Source organism: Pteropus vampyrus, unplaced genomic scaffold, assembly GCF_000151845.1.
Source record: "Pteropus vampyrus isolate Shadow unplaced genomic scaffold, Pvam_2.0 Scaffold90, whole genome shotgun sequence".
Lineage (NCBI taxonomy): Eukaryota > Metazoa > Chordata > Mammalia > Chiroptera > Pteropodidae > Pteropus > Pteropus vampyrus.
In genome coordinates, this window is record NW_011888871.1 from 369839 (window position 1) to 392962 (window position 23124).

Sequence of the window (23124 nt, forward strand, 5' to 3'; positions counted from 1 at the left end):
GGGGTCGGGCCACCCCAGGGCACACGCCTCAGTGCCCAGCCCCTAGCCCCGGCAGGGTGTCTGGGGCTGCATGGACCACCCCAGCCTGGCCCCTCACGGCAGCCACGCTCCTGCAGCCTGCTCAGACTTTATTGAAGGTGGAGCTGCAGTGGGGTCCCCGGAACCACAGACCCCTCCCCCCACCCTCCCCGCGGCGGGCTCCGCTGGCCCCTCGGGGGCTGGTGGCTGAGGCTCGCTCCTGAGACTTCGGGCACAGCTCAGTAGCCCCTATCCCTGTAAGCGTCCAGGACATGCTCGGCTCAGCCCGGCCTCAGCCAGGGACAAACGGGCTGAGTGTGGACAGGCTTCCCGAGGGGCGGGTGGGAGGACGAGCCGACAGCCCCCTCCAGGACTGCCGGTGGCCCCGGGGCCCTGGGCTGGGGAAGGAGGGCTGGGCGGGGGCCGGGGCGGGGGCGGGGGCGGGAGCATCTCCCCCAGCTCAGGGGGACTGGGGCAGGGGCGGGGAGCTTACCCCCAGCTCAGGCCCCTCCTGGCCAGCTCCACCTGGGCCAGGCGGTGGTCGCTCAGCACCTGCACCCGCGTGACGGCCGCCAGCGGCCTGTGGCGGTGCGCAAACTGCATCACTTTGTGCTCCTGGGCGTGGACGTGGAAGTGCTGTGAGTCGGAGCTGACCTCCATCTGGGGACAGGGCGCCAGTGACCCTCGGCCTGCCCGGGGCCTGGGCCCTTCCTGCTCCTGGTCCAGCTCCGCATGCCCTCTGAGTCCCCCAAGCACAGCCAGGCGGGCCACGTGGGCCCCCCGCACGCAGGCTCGCCCGGATGGGAGCTGAGTGTCCCCGTCCTCGCTCCTCAGACCCTGTAAACGATCCCTGGGTCCCAGGCGGGGACTGCGGTGTCACTGGGCCCCAGGGGACACAGCGAGCCTGAGAAGCAGCCAGCTGGCCCCGTGAGTCCAGGGATGCCCCACGCCTGCCTCCCTGCCCCACAGGCCTCCCCCGCTCCCCGTCACCTCAAAGGGCTCCCCCAGTGTCAGGGGGAAGACGCTGGACACCTCCTCCTGGCCCCAGCGGCCAGCCTGGAAGTTGTTGCCCACCATGGTGGCACTGGAGAATCGGGGCTTGATGTGGAAGGCGATGTCCCCCGCCTCGGACAAGAAGTTGATCTCAAACCTGGGGGGCATCATGCGGTCATGAGGGCAGCAGGCGGCCGGGGAGGCACCCCACCCCAAGCCGAGGAGGGGCCCTGGGAGGCGTTGTCTCTTACTTGTCCTCTCCGGCATCAGTATGTCCCTGGACCAGCAGGCTCCAGCCTGGGACCAGGCCCTCTGCACAGAAGGCTTCGAACTGCGGGCAAACAAGGGGGACAGAGGCCCGGGGTCCACAAAGGCCACCCCCAGCCTCCCCGCCCCAGCACATGCTCCCTACAGGCCCTGGACCCTGGGCATTGCGCTCCCTCCGAGATGGGGTGGCGGGGGGCTCAGCGTGGGGGTCCGATGGGAGGGAGGCTCTGTGGGCGGGGAGCCCCAGCTGGCCCTGACCCTTCTCCCCGAATCCGGGCCTCGCTCACTTGCAATGCCATCTCTCCAGCCGCTGCGGCCTGGCAGAGCGAGCTCCGAGATATAGGGCGGGGGCTGGGCGGGGTGCCGAGCCCCACCCCCTAAAGGCCGACAGGGCACTCTGCCCTTCCCCGCCCCCAGGCCCTCACTCCTCCCTTCTTCCTGGCCTCCCATGGCCCCACAGGCCCCCCATTCAAGCACCAGGGACGGGGGGGACAGGCTCAGACCCCATTTCCTCAGGGTCCCATCTGGCTCCCAGACTTCACTTCTTAGGGTCTCGCAGACGCCCTGGGAGGCAGCTTCTCCCCCATCCTCGAGGGTCCAGCCTGGACTCGTCCTCCAGGGTCTCGACCTGGATCCCAGGGACACGAGCCCACTGGTTTGGTCAGTGAGGTGGGGGGAGGGGCAGGCTGGCCTACCATAACCTCTGCCCTGGCCTTCGGGAAGCCAGGTCTGACCACCTGACCCCCTGGGGCCTCCAGCCTCTGTCGCCTGCCACAGCCCTCCCCACCCCGCTCCCCCGCGGCGGCCCCAGCTGGCTCAGCTGCCCCCTGGCCGAGGTGGGATTAGGCTGGGCGCCTGGTCAGCGCATTCCAGAGCAGGCAGAAGGGGTGGGGAGGGCCTCTTTTGCACCCCGCGTCCTGCAGCCCCTCTTTGCTGAGCTGGCGTGGGGGCCAGGCCGGGTCTCCCCAAGCTTTCAAGGCAGCTGTGGGCACCTCTTGGCTGCATTGTCCAAGGAACCAGCCGGACGAGGAGCCGGGCTGGGTGCGTGGAGCACCTGGGCGCCTGCCGTGTGAGCGTGCGGGTGCGTGCGTGTGAGCACGGGAGCGCGGTGAGTGCGTGTGAGTGTGCACGTGGAGCTGTGGTGAGCGTGGAGTGTGAGCGTGCGGGTGCGTGCGTGTGAGCACGGGAGTGCGGTGAGTGCGTGTGAGTGTGCACGTGGAGCTGTGGTGAGCGTGGAGTGTGAGCGTGCGGGTGCGTGCGTGTGAGCACGCGAGTGCGGTGAGTGCGTGTGAGTGTGCACGTGGAGCTGTGGTGAGCGTGGAGTGTGAGCGTGTGGGGGAGGGGCACACAGGAGCCCACGCGTGCATGAGGAGGGCGTGAGTGGCCCCCGCCGTCTTGGTCAGGCCCCGGCCTCGGCCCCGTTCTTGCCTGTGGCTCCTGGCAGGGTGACCCTGGAGCCTGGCCTGTTCTCACGCGCTGGTGCAGTCAAGTGCCTGGTCAGGTATTTTTTTTGGGGGGTGGGGCGGGGCTCTGCAGTGTGGGACAGTGCAGAGGCCACAGCTCAGTGCTGTCCTCCCGGCCGGGCACCAGCCGGGCCTGCAGGGGGCAGCCCTGGGCAGCAGAGGCGCTGCAGGGCCAGCCCGCCCGCTGTGGTCCCGGCTCAGATAGCCGGCCCGCCCGGCACATCCACATCTCCGCCCAGCCTCGCTGCCCCGGGGTCCGCAGACGCCTGGCACCCCACTAGAGGAGCACAGCAGGGGGCGGGCCCCCGTCCTGCCTCCCCACCCCCTGCCCTGTCCCCAGTCGGAGGGTGCCCGGACTGGGCAGGCCTAGCATCGGCTGCTGGTAGGGGGGGACACGGAGCCTGGGTACAGTGTGGGCCAGCGTCCAGGGCGCAGGGCCGGGCAGAACACGCAGTCAGGGCTCCGGAGCAGGCTTCCGCAGCTCGGTGACCTTGAGCCAGCAGCCTCTGGGCCCCACTGTTCTCAGCTGCACACTGGGCTCGGCGGTCCTGCTCCCGCTGCCCCCCTCTGCTCCCGTGCCTGTCCCCTGGGTGGGGGAGGGCGGCCTGGGGCCACCACAGCCCTGGACCATCATCTCCTCCAGGGTCAGCAAAGGTGCCAGTGGAGTGACCTGGGGAGTCAACTGCCTGACTGCAAGGGCCCGGGGCTGGAGCTTGGCCCCCAGGGGCCCTGGACAGGCACCCGTGTACTGCTGCCCCGGGGAGACCCTGGCCTGGGGTGAGGAGGCCTCGGCACCCCCTGATTTGGGCACGCCCCTCACTGAGCCCAGACCCCCCATCTCAGCTGTGGGGGCTTGTGTTGTAGGTACCCCCAGGGGCCTCAAGGGGGCAGGGGTGAGCTCTGCCTGTTTGCCAGCCTGGAGGTCTCAGAAGGCCACACCTGGGACGAGGCAGGCTCCGGGCCTCCACCTGCACCACGACACCTGTACCTGCATGAGTGCACACCTGGCCAGGCCTGTGGTCTCACCTTGTCGGACTGTGGCTTTGGAAGCTCGCCCACACGGGGTGGGAGCTAGGAGTGGCCAAAGCTCTGTGACACCAAGCACTCAGGAGGCCCCGACAGAACTGGAGGATGGAGAGAGGGTCACGGGGGCCCTGCGCGGCCGGCTCAGCCCAGCAGGCACGCCCCGACGTTATGGAGCCCGGGTGGGACCCCAGCAGGGCCTCATGGGTCGGGGCGCCCAGTGGGCAGTGCCTCTGCCCTGCACTGCTGGCCGGCCAAAGCTGGCGCTGTGGGAGCAGCCTGCCCACCCGGGGTCCAGGATCCAGAAGCCACCCTCCCCAGCCCGGATAAGTGGTTTTGCCCCGGGCAGTCAGCTGTCACGGGCTCCTGAGGACATAGCAGGAGCTCCACCCAGCTCCAGGGAGGACCTGCTCCTGGATGGCCACCTGGGTGGCTCGCCCAGCCTCGGCCCCGCGGCCTCCCTCACCAGGTGGCGCCAGCACAGCACTGCTGCTCAGAGGTGCCGGGAGCTAGACCCCGCCCCACGGCACGGTGCTAGCCACCCTCTGCCCGTGCCCGGCTCTCTGCAAGCTCAGCATGAGCACCGCGCCCAGCACCAGGAGGCCGAGACTGTCATCCCCGTGTTACAGAGAAGGGTGCAGGAGCTCAGAGAAGTTAAGTGACTTGCCGACGGTCACACAGCTGGGGAGTAGCAAAGCCAGGATTCAAACCCAACAGTTTGCCCCCTGGACACAGTCCTCAGGCTGGATGGAGGGCTATCGAGGTCGGCTTCCTGGAGGAGGAGGCACCTTAAGTGGGTTTTGAAGAATGAGTAGGAGTTAGAAGGGGGCAGGGGAGGGTGCTGCAGGGAGTGGCACAGCAAGAGCAGGGCCCAGCAGCGGGGCTTCGAGGTCGCGCAGGGTCTGACACACCCCAGTGGCCCAGGGGTGTCGGCCACAAGTCCTAGGAACAATCTAAGGAGGATCGCCCCATCGTTCTGGGTGGCCAACACAGCCTTCATGGGCCTTCATGGGCCTCCTGGCCTCGGGCGTCGCTGTGCCGACTTCGGCAACGAGGAAACTGGGTCCGAAGAAGAAAGCGCCCCACAGCGCCACATGAGGGGTGGCGGCCCCGGGAGGTTGGTGCAGGCCCTAGGCGCCCAGTCCAGGGCCCCTTGCAGCCCCCCGTCCCCTCGCACCCCACACCCCTGTCCTAGGGTGAGCACCAGCCTGGCCCACCAGTGGCGATTCTGGTGCTGGGCCAGGCTGTCCCCAGAGCCCCTCTCAGGCTGCAAGGCCCCCCCCCAGAACCCCGTCCCAGACTCGTGCCTGATAGCTCTCACAGATGGCGAGGCCAGCCTGGAGTTCTCAGCCCTGCTCGTCAGAGAGGGGGCGCCGCTCCCACGGGCAGCGCAGCGCCAGCCCCGGGCACAGCTTCGGGCCAGCTGTCCTCCGGGTGGGCGCTCGGCGGCCTTGGCACGCAGGGGCTCGCTCTCCTCCCCACTGCTGGGCTGCGCCCTCTGGGTCAGGCTGCAGAGCGAGGACGGCTTGAAAGCACTGGGCCGGCATGACACAGTGGGGAAGCTGAGGCCCAGGAGGCGAGGGGCTTGCTGGGAGACAGCGTGGGCAGCCACGAGGGGCACCGAGCTCTGGCCCCTGCTGCCCCACCTTGGCAGTGGGGCCCACCCCAGGCCAGGCCTTAGTGCTCACATTGTCACACACCCCAGGGGACACTAGGACCCATTCTACTTCACCTCCCGCTTTGTAGATGTGGTAACTACTGCTCAAAGGGGAGACACAGTAGCCCCAGTCCTCGCTCTGAGTCCCGCCCTGCAGGGAGGGGGCCGGGCTGGGGGCATGGCAGAGCCTCCCCCAGGCCCCCCATTTTCCCGGGTCCTCCAGCTCTGCTCCCCGGGTCAGCATCTGTTACGAAGGCCCCTCCCTCTGCCATCGTCGAAGTAAGCTCACCCCCACTGGCGTGAGGGCTTCCACTACGCTGACGGGAAGACAGGCCACTGTGGGCAGTGCATCTGCCGCCCCGTGAGTCACTGCTGGAAACAAGCCTCCAGGGGTCACTAGGGAGCTTGGGCCAGAGCACATGCCTGGGAGATTCCACAGGCCTTCGTGGTGCCGGGGCTGAACCTCCTGGTGGCCCTCCTGGGAGGGGCTGTGGGAACCTCGAGCCAGTCCCCACGGTGAGTGACCCATTGATGGCGGCCATCACTGAGGAAGCTCGACGAGCCTGCTCGGCCATCTGGGCTCTGTGCCACCGCACGACAGCCGGTGGGCGGCCTCGCGGCCGGGTAGGGCAGGGCAGCCGGCGGCCGGCTGACATCTGGCCGGGAGGGGACACCGTAATGACTCTTCCAGAAGGAGGCTGGGCCCCGGCAGCCACCAGGGACGCAGGCTGCGCTGGCCTTGCAAACAGGTGGCGGCAGCCAGGACCTGAGGAAGGGAGGGCTGGGGATCCAGTCAGACATGACAGCGGCTGGGGATACGGGGCCGGAATGGAGATGGGGTACCCGAGCCTCGAGGGCCCTGTAGCCCCCGCCCCCAGCGCCAGGCCGGCTCTGTCGACAGGGGGCCACCGCTGGCTGCTCTGTGACCCGGGGCCAAGACCTTCTCCAGGGCTGCGGGGGAGAGGGGACCAGACCCACTTCATCCCCAAACATTTACAAGGCGCCGACTGCAGAGGGAGAGACGGAGAATAAATAGCTGAGCAAATGGAATATTCTAGAAGGTGACTCATGCTAAGAAGAAAGCGAAATCGGACAGCAGCACTGAGCTGCATGGCCCAACAGCCGCTGACCGCACGTAGCCGTCGGGCGTCTAAAGAGTCTGAACTGAGATACGAGTGTGACGAAACCCCGGACTTAACAAGACGCGCTGCAAAAACTCGCGTCAAACGTCGCAGCTAAGTTTTACATTGATCGCACTGTGAAAATTATAATATTTTGGATCTGTTGGGTTAAATAAGATACGTTATTAAAATTAATTCCCCGTTTCAAAAACTTTTTTTAACGTGGCCACTAGAAAGGTTTTAAGTGGCTCCTGGGCTTGTGCTCTATTCCATGGGATGGAGAAGGCAGGGAAGGGGTTCGGGGGTGCGAGGCGAGGTCACAGATCACCCCAAAAGGCGGAGGCCACAGCCCGAGAATGAGCCCGCCCCCGCCCTGGAGGCCTCTCGGGCGGGCTCTGGCCAGGCACAGGGAGGGAGCCGCCAGCCCCCACCCGCCCCGGACGCTTTGGGAGGTCATGCTGTCCCCGGCCCCACGGCACACTCCCTGCACCCCCTCCGGCCAGCGCCACATGCCCCTCACTCGCTCAGGCCGACCCCGCCGGCTTCGAACCCTCCCGCCAAGACTATTGGGAAAGGCCCAGGGGAGCCGCCAGCTCCCAAAATAACCTCGCACCAGTTCCGAGACATCTGGGCGGGTGGGGTGCTGGAACCCGGAGCTGCGAGCAGCACTGAGCCCTGGGCGGAGCAGGGGCTGGGAACGGGGACATGGGTGGGGGACGGGGATGGGGAGAGAGACTCGGAGAGAGGGCGATGGCGGGGGACACGAGAGGAGAATGGGGGCCCGCAGAGGCGCGTGGGGAATGCGGTCCCAGAGAGGGGCGGAGGCAGAGGGACGGGCGAGCTCGCGCCCCAGACCGGGCAGCCCCAGCCCCCTTACAGGGGAGCCTCCACTGGACACCCGCAGGCCAGGCCAGCCTCCAGAGGAGGGAGGGGGCTGCACCCCTGAGCTGGGGTCTGGCCTGCTGGGCGGCTGAACAGGAGGTGGGTTTGGCTGGGTGGTCCATGCAGAGAAGGGGTCCCCCTGGAGCGCCCAGGGCCCCAGGAGCCCCATCTGACGGGGTCGGGCCCCACAGGCCCTCAGAGGACCCGAAGGACTCATCTTGCAGCCTCCCTGTTTTCCCAGAAGGGAGCCCGCGGCTCGGAGGGGCCGGGTAGCTCGTCTGAGGACCACAGCACGCGAGCGGCAGGCGAGGACGGTCCGGCCGGGTCTCTTCCCTGTGCCCTTCACGCACTTGGTCAGCACCCCCGCCAGCGGGCGAGCAGGCCCTGGCGAGCAGGCCCTGACAGAACATTCTTCCCTGCCCCAGTCCCCGGGGGCTTGGGAACCGTGCTCTGAGCGGTGTGGCCAGCACCGGACAAGCCTAAGGAATGGCAGGGCAGGATGAGCTGTGGCGGGGAAACCGAGGCGGAGAGGGGCCGCCTGGGGAGCCTGGTCCTCCCCGGCCCGGGGCGCAGCCTGGGCTTCTGAGCGGAGGGCACCAAAGGGTGGTCTTTTGAGATTAAATAGTCTTTGCTGCGAGACTCACCCAGGTCCACGTGGCCCGGCCATTCGTCCATCCGGCAGACACTGCTAGACACTCCATGCGTGCCTGGAGTGGCAGGCGGAGCGGGCATGGAGCACAGTGCAGATGGAGGCCCAGGGCGCTGGGGCGCTGGCCTGAGGCCACCGGCCTTGGAGGTGGGCAGCCGTGGACTGGCCTGGAGTCCGCACGGGCGGGGTCGGGACTGGCTCTGCGGGGTCTGGGCATCCTACCACCCCCCCCCCGCCGCCCCTATCGATGTGTTGTGGCTTGTTTCTCAGGACAGAAAGTCAAAGCAAAGGAAAACCACAGTGTGTAACTTCAGTGGGGACGGAGGGCCGTCTGCGGGACAGGGGGCGTGAGCCAGGGCCAAGTTCAAGGAGGGAGCGCCCACGAGCTACCCAAGGAGGCAAGCCGGACGTGGGAGGGGCAGGCTGGACTCAGGGCGCCCACCTGGCTGAAGGATGCCTGTCACCTGAGGCCCAGGACAGAGCCTGGGCACCCTCAGGGGAGGGACAGGAGAAGCTAGATGGCGGTGGAGGCCGGCGGGGTGCGAGGCCGAGGGTTTCCAGGGTCCCCGTGTGACGGGCAGGGCCCCAGGCATGAGGCCTGCGGGGACGGGGTGGGCTGAGCACTGGGGACCTGGGCAGGAGGCAGTGGGGACCCTTTTGCCCCCTTCGGCTCCTGTCCCCTCTCATTTCCTTCCCCCTCCCATCCCTGCCCCCTCCCTGCCCCAGACAGGGGTTCAGGGCTGAACCCAGCGCGCCAGCTCACGCCGGCCACCAGGACCACCCCACCCCTGCCCCTGCTCTGACTGCTGCTCCCACTTCCCCAGGCTGGGACGGGACACAAGATTTTTTCAAAAACATTTCCTTTGCAAAATAATCCTTCGAAATATGTTTTTGGAAACAGCTCCTGATCTGAACAGGAAGAAGTTAATTACAGTCCCTCCCCAGAGGGGCTCGTTGGAGGAAGCCCGGTGGTCAGAACCGTGAGTGAGGGCTGGGACGGCCAACTTCACTGTCACCCCCGCCCCCCCAGCCTCCCTGCCCCACGGCACTGCCACCCCCCACCCCCTGTCCTTGGCTTGCGAGTGGCCCAAGACCCTCAGCCCACGGATGGGGAGACGGAGGCCCAGGAAGGCCCAGGGACACGGCCAAGCGCGTGGGTCTGAAGCAGAGCAGGACGGAGCCCCCCGCCCACCCCGCTGCCACGTAGTGTCCACGTCAGAGCAAGTTTGGGCCGGTGCGGACATACGTGTCTGTGTGCACGCATGTGCCTGCGTGTGCGTGTGAGGTGAGTGAGCGTGTGCCACGGCGGGGCGTGCTGCGGAAGGCACGGGTCTGCACCGTTGGCTCAGCTGGAGGTGGGCGTCCACGGCCCTGACCCCTCACCCTGCCCGGCCACCTCTCCCGGGTGCAGAGAGGCTGGCTGGGCTAGGGTCACGAGAGAAAGAAGATGGGGACCAAGCCCCCTGCAAATGGGGACCACCTGGGCTGCCGTGGGGCCGAGACGAGGTGGGTGGGCCTAGACCGCGGAGAATCCTCAGTGTTTCTACGTCCATCTCGGTGGCTCTGATGCTCATGGTCCCCCAGGAAGTTTGGAGCGTCTAAACCCTGACCTTCGGTTAGCCCTCCAGCCGGGGGCTCACCAGCCCGCGTGGCACCATGGCTCACCTGGGTGCAAACCCGAGGATGACCCAGCATGATGACCCCCACCCCTCCGCTCGTCCTGCACCCCTCTCTGCGTTCGTTCCCATTGGCTGACGGAACAGATGACCACAGAGTAGCAGCTAACACGACGGACTTCTCATCATGCGGTTCTGTGGGTCAGCCGCGGGTCTCGCTGCTGGAACCGAGGTGTGGGCAGGGTGGCCTTCCTTCCGGAGGTGCTCGGAGCTCGGAGAGAATCTGTTTCCTGGCCTTTTCCAGCTTCTGGAAGCCGCTTGCATTCCTTGGCTCATGGCCCGGCCCCCATCTTCAGAGCCAGCTCTGCTTCTGTGTACACGTCTCCTCCGACCCGTCTACTTAGCAGGACCCCGTGGCTGCTCGGGGCCCACGGACGGCCCAGGACCCTCTCCCCAGCTCCGGGTTCTTCACTCAGCACGCCCTCTGAGCCCCTCTCACCATGCACGTAGCGTTTCCACAGGTCTCAAGGATTCGAGTGGGCCGCACAGGGGGAGCCGTTCTGCCCGCCCCGTCCCTCCAAGTGTCTGTCCATCTGCTCATCTATCTATTCACTTCTCCGGCCATCGATCCCCCGATAAGTTATTTATCCATCTGTCTTTCATCCACCTAGCCATCCTTTTGTATACTCGGCCACCAGTCATTTATCTGATCACTCATCCACCCATCCATCCATCCATCCACCTATCCATCTACCCATCCACCTACCATCCATCCATCCATCTATCCACTCATATTCCCATCTGTCCATCTGTCTGTCCAAATGGGTCAGGATGCAAAGGGGGAAGACTGGGGGATCTCAGAATTGGTGGAGACATAGGGTGGATGGAGCCCTAAGTCCCCCCAGACTCTGCTGGGCTCAGTCTCTCTTTTCCTTCCAGCTCCTTCCTAGATCATCAGCTGTCACCCCCTAGATGAACTGCTTCCTCTGCCACACCCACCTCCCCAGAATGGGGACTGTCCGAGGACAGCGGCCCAGGCCCCGAGGGTCAGGCCAGTGCTTATGGAGTAGAATGAGACCCAGTCATCTGCAGGGCAGCACAGCCCCAGAGGCTGAGGGGACTCGCTGCCCAGACTCCCTCATGACCCCCACACACGCCTGTTGCCCCTCCCGGCTCAGTGCGGGGCCAGCCCCAGGTCCCGGGAAAGGCTGTGGGAAAGGGCCTTTACAGAACACTCTCCGGCTCAGGGCGTCTTGTGGGGGAGTGTCGGTCACCCCAGGGCCCGGGACTGGGCCCTGGACGGAGCCCAGGATGATTCGATGGGGAAAAAATGCCCCCAGGATGAGTATCGGCCTCAACTGCCAAGACAACCCCTGCTTATCAGTCTCTTCCTCCTAATCTCCCTGCCCGGACAGCGAGGGGCTCTGGGCTGCCTGGCCCCTCCCCGAGGGCCCCAGTCCGAGGGCAGGACCCCGGTCCCACCGCCGCGCCCTTTCCTCCGAGTCGCCCACTCTCCGGGTCTCACTGCGTCTGAGTCCCCACCCCTGACCCTCTCCCGCCCACCTCCCAGCACATCCCTCCCTCTGTGGGGCTTCACTCTGCAAAGGGGCCTCTGCCCTGCGGCCCGACACCCCGGGACTCTGTCCCCACGCCCCTGACCTCAGGGCCTTCCTCCCCGGTGGCTGCCCTTGGGTCCAGGCAGCGACCCGCACGAGTGCCCCCAATACCTGCATGCCCCGTGTGCCTGCAGGGGCGCTGTGTGGCCAGGCCGGGATCCTGGAACAGGACATGGTGACCGGGCACAGCCAGGCCCGGGGGCTGCAGCAGTGAGAAGTCCAAGGGCGGGGAAGGGAGGGGTGAGTATTTGGCTGGGCTGAGACGAGACAAATGAGGGACAGACGTCTCACCCGCCCTGGCCGCAGCTTGGTCACTGTGGTCATCTGTGCCCAAAGCCTGCCCCTCACCCACTGGTGAACTCAGAGTCCCCGCCAGCTCCCCAGATGACCTCTAGCAGTGCAGGCCAGAGAGGCTGCCGCCGGCCGCTGGCACGTGCTCTCTGGAGTGGCAGGCAGGAACGGGTGTGCCTGCTCGTGGCCCAGGGCCCCAAGGAGGGGCAGGAAGGGAGCGGGCTGTGCCGCCAGCATCCCAGAGGTCAGGCGGGAGGCACGGCAGGCAGGGCCGAGAGCGGCTGGAGAACCCTCGATTTCTCGGTTCCTGTGTCCCTGGTCCTCTAGTGCCCTCCCTCAGGCCCCTGCACCCCGGCATCTGGGACCCGGCCAGGTCCCCACCGTTCACAGCTTGAGATGCCCTGCTCTGGGGGGCCCGCCCACCCGCATTACACACCCAGCGGGGGAAAGTCAGGCCGTGGGAGGACGCACAGCATCGTGACCCAGACACACGACAGGCCTCCACGGCCTCAGCGTCCCCATGGGTACTGTGAGCCCAGCACCGCCCTCCCTTCAGGGTGGCGGGCTCTCTCATGCCCCCGCCCGCTCACCCATGCCTGGCACAGCTCTGGGCCCCACCGCGAGGCTCCACGATGATGCCCGAGAGTCCAAGGCCTCTCGTGGCCACCTCCACTCCCCATGGGAGTCACTGTCTCCTGAGACTCCTCCACAGGGCCTCTCAGGCCCAGGGCCCCAGGGGCAGCTTAAGGAGGAAGGGGAGGGCCGGGCTATCCCGTGTCCTGCCCCAGCACCTCTGCAGCTCCCAGGGGAGAGTGAGGACCTCCTGTCTTGCTGCCCTCGTCCACAGCTGCCCCTGACACCCTTACTGCACCTATGAGGCTCGTGGGGCCCCAGGGCTAGTGAATGGGGCGGGGTGAGGTCTCCCCCTCTCCAATCGGGGTGTGGGGGACTGGGGTCCAGCGAAGGAGAGAGTTTGTGGGAGGGGACGGGGGTCTGCAGGGAGGGTGGCAGGCCCCCTGCTCCGTGCCCAGGCGGCTGCTTCGTGGCCCTGTCGTGCACGCACACGCCCGACACACCTGCAGTGCCGCCAGCTGGGCCGAGCTGGACGGTGGCAGCAAACCTGGGCGGGCGGTGGACCCTCGCCCACCCCTTCCTCTGCCGGGCACCAGCCCTGCTCAGCCACCAGCCCCTCAGCTGCCCGGCGCGTGGCCAGGGATAGGCTGTGGGTCTGCCTGGACCTCAGGCCGCCTGTCTGGGCAGTGGGGCAGAGGCCCAGACCTCAAGGAGCAGCCCCCACATCCGCTGTGGGACGACTCTGGTCTGTGCTCAGATGCCTCCCACCCCTACCCCATTCTCCTTGCTGCTGGAGGTGGGGGGCACATCGAGGCCCAGGGGACCATGCCAGCGGTCCTGGGGATTCATAGAGTGCCGGCCAGGCCTCCGTCCGGCCCACTCAGGCTCCGGCCAGAGCGAGGGCCGCGTTCTGTATGTCTGTCCATTGTTCCAAGGCCACCAGGGCCTGGCCACCCAACCCCCACCACAGGGAGGAGGAGCCGGACCTGTTAACAAGCTTCTTCCCAGCCCCCACCCCGCCCTCAACTCCCCAGGCCCTTCCCAGGCGGAAAATTCAATTAGTTTCGAGCAACTGCTTTGCTGAAGAGCCAGGGAAAGGGGCGGAGAAGAAAGGGGAGCGCCTGGCGGCTGCTGTGTCCTGGGGGGCTGGGGTGGGGCGCTGGGAGGCACATGGCCTGCTTCCTGGGCCCGTCTGTTCCCTGCACAAACCCGGCCCTTGCAGCCCTCAGCACCCCATTGGGGTGCCCCCCTTAGCCATCCTGAGTGAGCTCCAGGCTCTGGGTTCTCAGGACGGCGGCCTGGTGGGGGGGTGCTTAAAAGGGTGAGAGCCTCCCTCTGCAAAGTGCATCATGCACCCCCACCGGGTGAGTGCCCCGACCCCTCCTTCTCACCCCAACCACGCACAGGACCCACAGGGGAAGGTCCCCCTGTCTGCCTGCCTGCTAGTGGAAGGCCTCCACGCCCCCACAGAGCAGGCTGGGGACAGGGTGCCCGTCTGACCCCGCCCTCGTCCTGGCACCCATCTGGCACCCCTCAGGCTCTCACTCCCCGTTCCAGGGTGTCCCTGGAGAATAGAGAGCGCCCAGCTGAGCCAGGCGCACAGTGGGTGTTCAGGCTCCAGAGTCGCGGGAGGGCACAGACCCACAGGGGGAGGGGTTGGGGCCACCTCTCCGTCCCGGGTCCCGGGTCCCAGACGCTGCAGGGAGCAGCAGCTGCCTTGGAGCCCTTGCAGCAGGCAGGTACAGGTGCGGTGTGGGGAGCGTCCTGGGGCCTGCCCTGAAGGCAGCAGGTTTGGGGAGGCCGACTGGGGAGGGGCGGCTGGGGAGGGGCCGGTGCAGAGGAATGCGGGCTGGCTCCTCCTCTTTCCCAGGAAGGACAGGGCCAGATGGCAGCTGGGGGCCCAGGGCGAGGCCCAGGGCCCCCCTCAGGAGCTGCAGGCACACAGCCTCTCAGGTTCCTGCCCCGGCCCCACCAGCTGTGTGCAGCTGGGGCCTCGCCCTGAGGAAACCCAACACCCACCGGAGGTGGCCGTGGCAGGGGTGAGGAGGGGGACCCAGGCCAGCTCCCCGACACTGCACATGGGCCTCCACCCACCCCCACTCCCCACCACCCTGCACTGACCGGGGCCTTTGTGACAGGGTGAGTGCCCCGGCCTCGGGCCTGGCAGGTGACATCATCCCGGAGAAGGCTGAGGGCACGGTGTCGAGGCTTGGGTACCCCTGGGGACAGGAGCAAGGAGCTGCCTGGGCTCTGCCACCACCTGAGCCTCAGCGCCCCCAGAACGCACCTCCAGCTGGCCAAGTTCTGGCAGCTCAAGTCTCACCAGGGGGGCCGGGCTCTGCCGTCAGGCCGGAGGATCCAGAGCCCGCCTTCTCCCTTCTCCGCACCCTGAGGCTTTTCGCACCCCCAATGCCCAAGTCCAGCGCCCCACTTTGCAGATGGGGAGACTGAGGCCTTGCCAAGGGTGCCAGCTGCCCCAGCTGCCCCTGCCCAGCTCTCAAGGCCGGAGGGGAGGAGGCTGTGCGGTGCGGGAGCTGCCAGATGGCTATAATCCTGCGTCAACAGGGGCTTAGACACCTGCCTGGCCCCGCTGCCCGCCTCGGGCCTGCCCCAGCCTCTCCACACACCGGCTCACAGGGCTTTTCCCCCTGGGCCAGAGTCAGGCCTGCTCTGGGCCAGAGCACTGTGTCCCCTCCCCATCCCGCCCCTAGCCAGACGTCCCCCATCCAGGCCCAGGCCACTTCACAGGCAGTCCCAAAGGCCAGGCCTGTGCCGCCCCCGCCGCCCCGTAAGGCTCGCAGAGGGCTGTCCTGGGGGCGAGCTGGGGGCCACGACAGGGCACTTGGGTGTATTTCTTGGACACACTTGGGGCTAGAGAGACCCTGGTGTTCGCAGTAGCCAGTGTGGGGCGGGCGGGCGAGGCTGGGGAGCTGGCGGCCAGAGCCCGCAAAAGGGACTCCCCTGGAAGAGCACCAGGGTGACAGGCAGGTGCCACAACCCCAGTGGCCTAGGCCAGGCCCAAGAAGGTCTCCCAGGGAAGAGACAGAGCTGATGTCTGAGCCGGAGGCAGAGCTGTGACGAGGGGTCAGCCTAGCGGCAGGGTCGGCAGCCTTGGGGTGGGGGGTGAGGCCATGGCACACCCACTACCTCCTCCCCAACCCCGTGCTCTGTCCAGGCTCCGCTCGTCGGTCTGGGACTGACCGCTCAGGTCCCCCGCCCCATGCTGCAGCCCTCAGGCCGGGCTCAGGCCAGCATGGCGAATTGGCGAGGCGACCTCCAGCCACAGTGCTGCACCAGCAGGTCTCACCCGTCCGGCCTCGACAGACCCTCGTCCAGTGGGCCGCCTGGCTGGGTGACCTCCAGGCCCTCTCCAGCCTCGGCGCCCCCTCCAGGACCAGGCACACAGGCCTCAAGGACGAAGGTGCCGGGAGACTCCTGGCCCTCCCTCTGCGGGCCCAGGCCCGACCGTGGAGGTGCAGGGGAGCTGGGAGCTCACACGTCCTAGCCCAGCGCCTGCCCCCTGCCCATCCCGCCAGCCCAACGCCACCCACCCCAGCCCCGCCTCCTTCTGGGTCCCTCAGGCCTCCTCAGGGCTGAGGGACGGCAGGGCCGGGCTGGGTCGCCTGCTAAGCTGGTTAACAAGCCCCCAGCCCCACTGGGGCGCCGTGCAGGGTGTTAACACAAGCTCCATTCTCCCAGGGCTCCTGGCCTCGCGTTGCCATGGCGCCCTGGGTGGCCTTTTGGGCCACTGGCTAATCCTTCCTCTGGGCCTTTCATCTTGGCCGTCTCGCCGCCGGGCTGGTCGCTGGTGACGGACTGTGCCCAACAAGCCTGGGTCCTCTGCCGAGGTCAGAGGAGGCCGTAAATCCAGCCCCCGAGGCCCCCAGGCCCCTGCCCTCTGTCCCTGCCATTGTCCCCAAGTCTCCAGCCTTCCCCTCTGGGAACTCCAGTGGCGGGAAGCGGGGATTTGCCAAGTGGTCAGCTTCCGTCCAGTGGGGTGGAGAGTCCCCCGGCCTGTCCCCGGCCTGTCCCCGGCCTGTCCCCGGCCTGTGGTCCACACGTCCACTGTCCCGTCCCGTGTCCTCATCTCCACCGTACTCCGTTGCAGCCGGCCCACCGCTGTCCTGGAACGTGCCGGGCCTGTCCCACATGGCTCCTGATGCGTCACTAGAAGATCCCCTTCTCCACGAGGCCATGAGCCCTGCCCCTCGACCTGTCCCTGGCTCCGTTCCCACAGCCAGCTCCGCCGGGGCGGAGACCCAGCACCACGGACATGGCAGGCGCTGGGAGCTCTGCACGAAAGACCGGGCGCTCTCAGCCCAGAGCCCCGAGGACACGCAGCAGTCGTCTGGCGAGGGGGGCGACAGCCCAGCCTCACTGCTTCTCACTGAGAAACCTCACACGGCCATGACAGCTTTCTGAGCCTCAGGATGCCCAGCGAGATGGACACAGATAGACGCAACCGCCTCTCCCGCCCCCGGCCCGGCCGGCCCTCCCCCCACTCCCCACCCAGGGGCCAAGGCTCTCAGCGGCCATGCGGGCTGACAAGGGGGCTCAGACTCCTGCCCGGGGCCAGCCTGGCCAGGGGCAGCCCCGAAGGTGGGAGCAACATGGAGGGGGCCCGCGCTATGCTGAGGGGCGGGGGGCGGCAGTGCCAAGATGGGGGTGGTGGTGCCGGGCCCCCAGGAAGGTGGGCGCCCGTGAGGGAATCGGCTGGTCTGGGGTGCGATGAGGGAGGCCAGCCGAGGAGGCAGCGCGGGGGCCGTGAAGTCCTCCAGGCAGGGCCGGGAGAAGCCTGCCAGGCTCAGTTTCCTCATCTGTCACGGGGCCCTGCCTCACAGGGCAGCAAGCACGCCCCCATGGCCCTCGGTGTGGGGCGGGGTGGCCAGGGGCCCTGAGAAAAGGCAGAGAAGGGGAGGGGGAGGGCAGTGCGTGGGCGAGAGCGAGATTCCGGAACTCTCCGGGGAGGCCGAGGAAGAGCCAACCTCGCAGCTGCCATTGGCCGTGCTGTGGGGGCTGTGTCTGCCCCCACCCCGTGCTTCCTGCCCCCGCCCCGGAGGCCCTTGGCTGACACGTCGGCACCTCTTGCCGTGGGGGAGCCGTCGCAGCCCAGAGAGGGCCAGACACTCGCCCGAGGCCACGCAGCACGCCGGCGCCGGGCTGCAGAGTGAACGGGCGAGCGGGCGAACCAGGGACGGTCCAGGCGGAGCCCTGCGTGAGTGGCCTGTGCCACCGGCATGGGCAGGCCTTCCTGCCGCCCCGGCAGCTGCTCTTGGGGCAAACACAGGCTTCAGTGCCCCCCAAGTCCGGCTTTGGAGTGGAGGTGACAAAGCCCTTGCCTGCAGCACCCCTCCCTCTGTGTGGACGCCAGGAGATGGCGGAGGCCCCATGGGGGCCGCATGGTCTGCCGTTGTGTGGGCACCCGTGGCCTGGAGCGGTACCGGTCGGCAAGCTGGAACAGGCCACCCCACGGGGGAGCGGGCCCAGCTTCCCACCTGCAGGGCCCCAAGGCCCCCACCCACCGGCTCTGCCTCCCTCGTCACCCGGCTCCCCAGCCTGAGCCCACCAGCCCAGCTCACCCAGCCAAAACCAGGCGCCTTTGTCCAGAGGCTTCACCCTCCCTGGCCCAGTGTCCTGACTTGCAGAAGACAATCCCATTAGCATGTGGCTGTGCAGACTCGCACGGCAACCCCACGAGGACGCAGACAGGCGGGAGGCCACAGTCTCTGGAGCGAGGGATCTGGGCTCCAACTCCAGCTCGTAGTTTAAAAACATGCCCTGAGCAGAGACCGCCTGGGCCCCGCGACTCGGCAGAGAACAGGACGAGCTGCGGGCTCTGAAGCTCACGGTGCCGCGGGGAGCAGAAAATGTCCCAATGAGAACCGAGAGCGGCACCGGCCTCGGCCGCACCCTCACCGCGGGCCAGGCCTGCGTGCGCCAGAGCCCAGGAGCCACACGGCGACCTTCGCAGCCGGCCTGCTGATCCCTCCCTTCCTACAGCTGAAGAAACCGAGGCACAGACAGGTTGTGACTCACCTGAGTCCCCCAGCTAAGGATTAGGACAGCCAGGATCTCCACCCCGGGAGTGTGGCTCCCAGCGGCAGAGAAACGAGCTGCACGACCTCGCGCGAAACCTCCGGCCTCTCTCAGCCTCGGTTTCCCCAAACTCCCGGGCCTGGATGAGGTCCCACGGGGGAAGCCGAGGGCAGGTCTGGCGCAGTGAGAAGTAGGAAGTGGCAGGTGGGGTGGGTGACCCAGGCGCACGCTCAGGTGGCTCACAGGCTGTGGGGCCCCTGTCGCACTGACCCCCTTCAGGCACTGAAAAATGGGGTCCCGATCCTGACCCACCCAAGAACCTGGGGTGGCTGAGGAGCAAAGGCCCCTTATTGGGGCAGTTTTCCAAGCACTCGGTGGACCCCAGACAGGCCCCAGCGGGGCAGGCTGGTACTGAGGCCTGCACTAGCCCCGGGTTAGGGGGTCATGGGAAGGGACCTCTGGGGAGGTCCCCGTGGACACACCTGGGCTGCCCAGTCTCCCAGGGGGGATGTGGAAGGTGGCATCAGAGCCGGCCTAGCCTGTGGAAGCCAGACGGCCACCTCGCCAGCCTCGCCATCAGCCCCTGGGGAGTGACGCTCCCTCCGGCTCCATGGCGGTGAGGACGGACGAGGCAGAGGAACCGGCTGTGCGGGACACCTGAGCCCACTGACCAGGCCTCCCAGGAGGCGGCCGCCTGGGGCTGGGAGGCAGAGGCATGGCTGGTTCCCACCGTCTGCCCCCAGAGGGAGCAGGTCAGCAGGTGGCGGACCAGCTGGGGCCTCGCTTGCCCTGACCCTCTTCTGCTGGGCAGGGGAGACCGGGCCAGGCACCTCCGGGCCTCAGTTTCTGCACCCGTGACCAGGGACACTGTCTCTCTCTTCCCCAGCCCACTGGGAGAAAGACGGACGTGCAGGACCGTCACCCCACTTCCCACGTGGGGGGCTGGGACTCCGAGCAGGCTCTCGGGGGCACAGCAGAGCTCCCAGGTCTGCAGCTGCAGGGCAGGTGCTCGGGGCCGGGGAAGCCAGCCCCTGGCACAGGAGCCCGCAGACCCCGCCGCAGCGCTGGCCCCCACCTTGGCAGCGAGCTTGGAGTCAGGCTTGCACGGATCGTGAGGCTGCTGGAGCTCGGCTGAGCCGCGTCTTGGCAGAAGCAACGGCGGGGCGGAAGGCGCCATCCGACGGTGGGGCAATCGCGCGGGCCCAGTGCCGCGTCTTGCTGGCCCCGGGCCTGGTGGCCACCTGCCCGGTGCTCGTGCCCAGACCTGAGGGCTGAGAGAGGGATGTCCTGCTGGCGAGGGGCCTGGCAAGGCGCTGCGTGTTACAGACCTATCTGCGTGCGCCCCCCAGCCGTGCACCCCTTGGCCATGTGCTCCCCCGGCCCTGTGTGGGGCAGGTGCTTGGCGCCGGGTGCCTGTCTGTCCATTCGTCCCACGTGGGCGTGGCAACCACAGGCCGCGCTCTTGGTGGGCAGGCTTGGCGCTGCCCACTCTCTGTTACCACCCCACGTCTGCCATCCCGACGTGCACGTGTCCGGGGTCCCATATGGCCCCGAGTCTGCCGTGGTGAAAGCAGGGACGCTGGCTTGGTAGTGAGGGGAGACGTGACCTCCCCGATCCCTGGCATTTGGGGGTACACCAGGTTGGATGGTGGCCACAGAAGATAGGTCAAGTCCTAGCCCCCAGAACGTGGAAAGGGGGCCTTATTTAGAGAAAAGGCCTTTGCAGATGTAATTGACTGGAGGGTCTTGAGATGGGATTATCCTGGATTTAGCATGGGCTCTGAATCCAGTGACCAGTGTCGTCTGAGAACGGGAGAGGACACGTAAACGCAGAGGGAAGACAGCCAGGTGACGATGAAGGCCAAGATCGAGACGCGTCCACGAGCCCAGAAACAGCAAGGATGGTCGGCGGCCACTGGAGAGAAGCCGAAAGCAGAACCTCCCTCTGAGCCTCAGAGGGCAGCCGACCCCACAGACACCTCGATCCCAGACTCCAGGCGACAGATATCTGCTGTCTTAAGCCAAGGTCAGGGTCGTTTGCTGCAGCAGCCCTAGGACACTGATGTGGGGGAGAGGGCACCGGGGGAGGCTCCTGTCCCAGAACGTGGGCGGGCGAGGGAGGGGCGAGGGCCTGGGAGAGGAGCCTGGCCGGGGGCAAGCCTGCCCCCCGACACCTCCCACAGACACCCCAGACTCCCGACGGGGTCTTCGACTCCTGCTGAGTTGTCTGCAGCCTGACCAGCTCCCGCTCGCTTGCAGACGGCACTGCAGAGGGGCTCCAGGAAGGGGCGGGGGGCGGGGGGCGCGAGGGGGCCCGGTCGACCCCAGCGCCTTGCATCTGCTTTCGCCATGCTGGATGACGTCCCCGTGTACTTTGTGACACCCTCTGGGCCTTGGCCCAGGTGTCACTTCATCCATTTCCTCACAAAGTGGTTCCCTCCTGGGCTCAGCCTGGCCCCGTCTCTTCTCATGCTGCCCCTCGTGGAGCTCGATCTGTTTGCTGACACCGTCTCCTGGCCCCCGGGGTGAGTGTGAGCTTCAGCGGGCAGGGCTGGGTCTGTCTCATGTTCTATCCCCAGGGTCCAGCAGGGAACCTAGCATCTCCATGATGCTTCCAGCTACAGGAAGGAGAGGCTTTGGTGGCTGCTCAGGACTGGCCCATGTGATCCCCGGTGCTCTGCCCAATACCCACCTGTTGACAGCCTCGGTATGGGCTGTCCTTCACCTCTGGCCTCTCTTTCTGTGTCTGGAGGAGCCATCAGGCCTGGCCCTGGGAGGACGCACCCAGTCCAAAGTCAAGCTCAGGGGGACAGAGCAACTGAACAGCCAGAGGCACATTCTGGAGTCATAGTCCAGGGAGGGCTGGGGCTGCCACACCGTGAGTGCCCCGATGGGGAGCCAGGCCTCCTGGGTCCAGCTGCACCCTTTGGGCTGGCTGTGTGTCCCTGAGCAAGCCCTGCCCGTCTCAGAGTCTACTGCGGACACAAGGCAGCAGGCATTCAGCCAGGCAGGTGCAGGGGACAGAGCCGCATCCGTGCCTGCTCTGGCCATGCGCAGGAGGAGGGAGACTCTCCACTCAACTCACTTTGGGAAGGGAGGCAGCTGGGGCCGTAGGGGAGGTCAGCCGCGGAGGCTCAGGATGAACTTGGGGAAAGCTGGCTCGGCCTCCAGAAGCCCCCCTGCTCTGGGCAGTGCCTTCCTGATGGGGGCCAACCTTCCGTCCGATGTTGCCACCACTGGCCGGACAGGAGGCACGAACCCTGGCACAGCCCCGCCCCGCGCTCTGGCCTGGCTCAGCCTCCCACCTCGGCCTGGCCACCTCCCTGGGGGATGAGGCTGAGGCCAGCCCGACCCGCCTCCCCCTTCCGAATCCGCAGCTCTGCAGGACGGAGGGCGCCCCTGAGGGCTGCGGGGCCGGCTCCGGGCGTGCGTACACATGGACACACGTGTCCTCTGCACACAGCCCCACTCCCACCGGCTCGCACGTGCAGACGTGCGGCTGCCGTGCCCTTACTCATCCGGTGCCCACGCGGGCTCATCCACACGTGCGAAGTCACATACACGCCTACACACACGTGTGTCCGGGCCTCTCTCTGCCATGCTGGGCACGGCGGCCTCACAGAGTAGTTCCTTGGAACCCCAGCTGGGGAGGGTGATAGAGACAAACGCGGGCATTTTCAGGCCCAGGGAAGCTGAGACATCTCGTCCCCTCTCCTCCAACAGCCCGACTCATTCCCCCACGGGGCCTTGCCGCAAGGACCTGAAATCAGCCCGCGCCCTTGTCATCGCCAGCAGGGACCGGCCCGCGGCTTGTCAGCCGAGGGCACGCCTTGCCACCCAAACAGGGGACTGGGGGAGGACACTGCAGAGAGGGGCAGGAGAGGCCGAAGGAAGTCTCGAAGAGGGGGGCCGCCCGGGGGCAAGGGCAAGGCCGCCAACCAACGGGGGGCAACCAACAAGGAAAAAACCCCGAAAACCAACCAAAACCCCCCCAACAACCCGGGAAAGAACAAGGAACCCCCCCCAACCGGGGCAACGGGGGGCCGGCAAAGGGCCCAAAAGGGGCCGAAGAACTGGAGCCTACACGTCCTGCTGGCACGCGGGCTCCAAGTTTCCCCAAGCGCCAAGCCCCCGCATCGGCCGGTGTGCATGCATGTGTGTACGCGTGTGAGTGTGCGCGAGTGTGCACGTGTGCGAGCATGTGAGCGTGTGCATGTGCGCATGTGTGCACATGTGAGTGTGCATGTGTGTGCGTGTGCGTGCGTGTGTGCATGTGTGCGTGTGTGTACATGCGCCTCGCGTGCTCCCACCTCGGCTCCGGCCTGGCGGGGCCCCTGTGGGCAGCGAGGCGCATCCCTGTCTGGCCAGGATGCCTCCGTTCCCACGCCCATCACAATGGCCACACCGCAGGGGCTTCCCCGGGGACGGAACCCAACCGTGGGCTATTGAGGACCTGAAAGCCATGGCCCCCGCCCCAGCCAGCAGAGGGCCCCGCCTGGGATACCTGATCCACCTCCACCCTCGCCTCAAGGGGGACTATGTCCACCCAGGTCCCCCCCCCACCGTCGTAGAGGACAAGGGAAACTGGGCCACTGGGGTAGAGTGACAGGAATAGCAGGTGGGGACAGGGCAGCCCCTGAGGATGCTCCAGGCCTGAAGATCTGCCAGGGTCCAGCCCTGCGGGGACAGGGCCTGGCCTCGGAGCCCCAAGGGGGCCTCGAGTGTGGGCAGCTGCTGCCTTGAGAGACATACGGCCTGCCTAAGATCCTCCGGTGGAGCTGGGGGCAGAGCCAAGACTGGGGACCCTCTCTCCCCACACCCAGAGAGGTGCCCATAGGCCATGCTGCAGGCGGGGGTGTGGGGTCCAGCCTACCTGATCCCTCCCCTCCTGGAGCAGCCACCGGCCACCATTGGCCTGG

General features: G+C 67.1%; 2 protein-coding genes across 5 annotated transcripts in view; both read right to left on the reverse strand.

Moving 5' to 3' along the window:
- Positions 1-200: 200 nt before the first annotated feature.
- On the reverse strand, positions 201-1577 carry GRIFIN (galectin-related inter-fiber protein). Of its 3 annotated transcripts, none has more exons than XM_023532812.1 (5): positions 1566-1577; positions 1263-1342; positions 1009-1168; positions 512-633; positions 201-273 (listed from the first exon to the last, which is right to left on the reverse strand). In XM_023532812.1, exons 1-5 carry the CDS (start codon positions 1575-1577, stop codon positions 258-260), a joined length of 390 nt encoding a protein of 129 aa, XP_023388580.1. In that variant the 3' UTR covers positions 201-257. The 3 variants fall into 3 exon arrangements, with proteins under 3 accessions (XP_023388580.1, XP_023388578.1, XP_023388579.1); XM_023532810.1 differs by having other exon boundaries at positions 512-678; XM_023532811.1 differs by lacking the exon at positions 201-273 and having other exon boundaries at positions 508-678.
- A 9691-nt stretch (positions 1578-11268) lies between these two features.
- The window catches only part of LOC111742273 (collagen alpha-1(I) chain-like), a 17867-nt gene continuing 6011 nt past the window's right edge, over positions 11269-23124 (reverse strand). Inside the window, exons 2-4 of one of the 2 annotated variants that reach the window (XM_023532784.1) lie at positions 21720-21848; positions 20898-20975; positions 11269-20823 (exon numbers count right to left, since the gene is read on the reverse strand). In XM_023532784.1, the coding sequence (XP_023388552.1) occupies positions 16796-17944 (1149 nt within the window). In that variant the 5' untranslated portion in view covers positions 17945-20823; positions 20898-20975; positions 21720-21848 and the 3' untranslated portion in view covers positions 11269-16795. Of the gene's footprint in view, positions 21849-23124 lie in introns of both variants that reach the window. The other variant, XM_023532786.1, reaches the window with a different exon arrangement.

What these genes read in the sequence shown, in the direction of transcription:
- GRIFIN (XM_023532810.1), bottom strand. An exon ending in ACTGATGCCGGAGAGGACAA is followed by an intron (nt 1,169 to 1,262) that starts GTAAGAGACAAC and finishes GATGCCCCCCAG; the next exon opens with GTTTGAGATCAACTTCTTGT. An exon ending in CACTGGGGGAGCCCTTTGAG is followed by an intron (nt 679 to 1,008) that starts GTGACGGGGAGC and finishes CCCTGTCCCCAG; the next exon opens with ATGGAGGTCAGCTCCGACTC.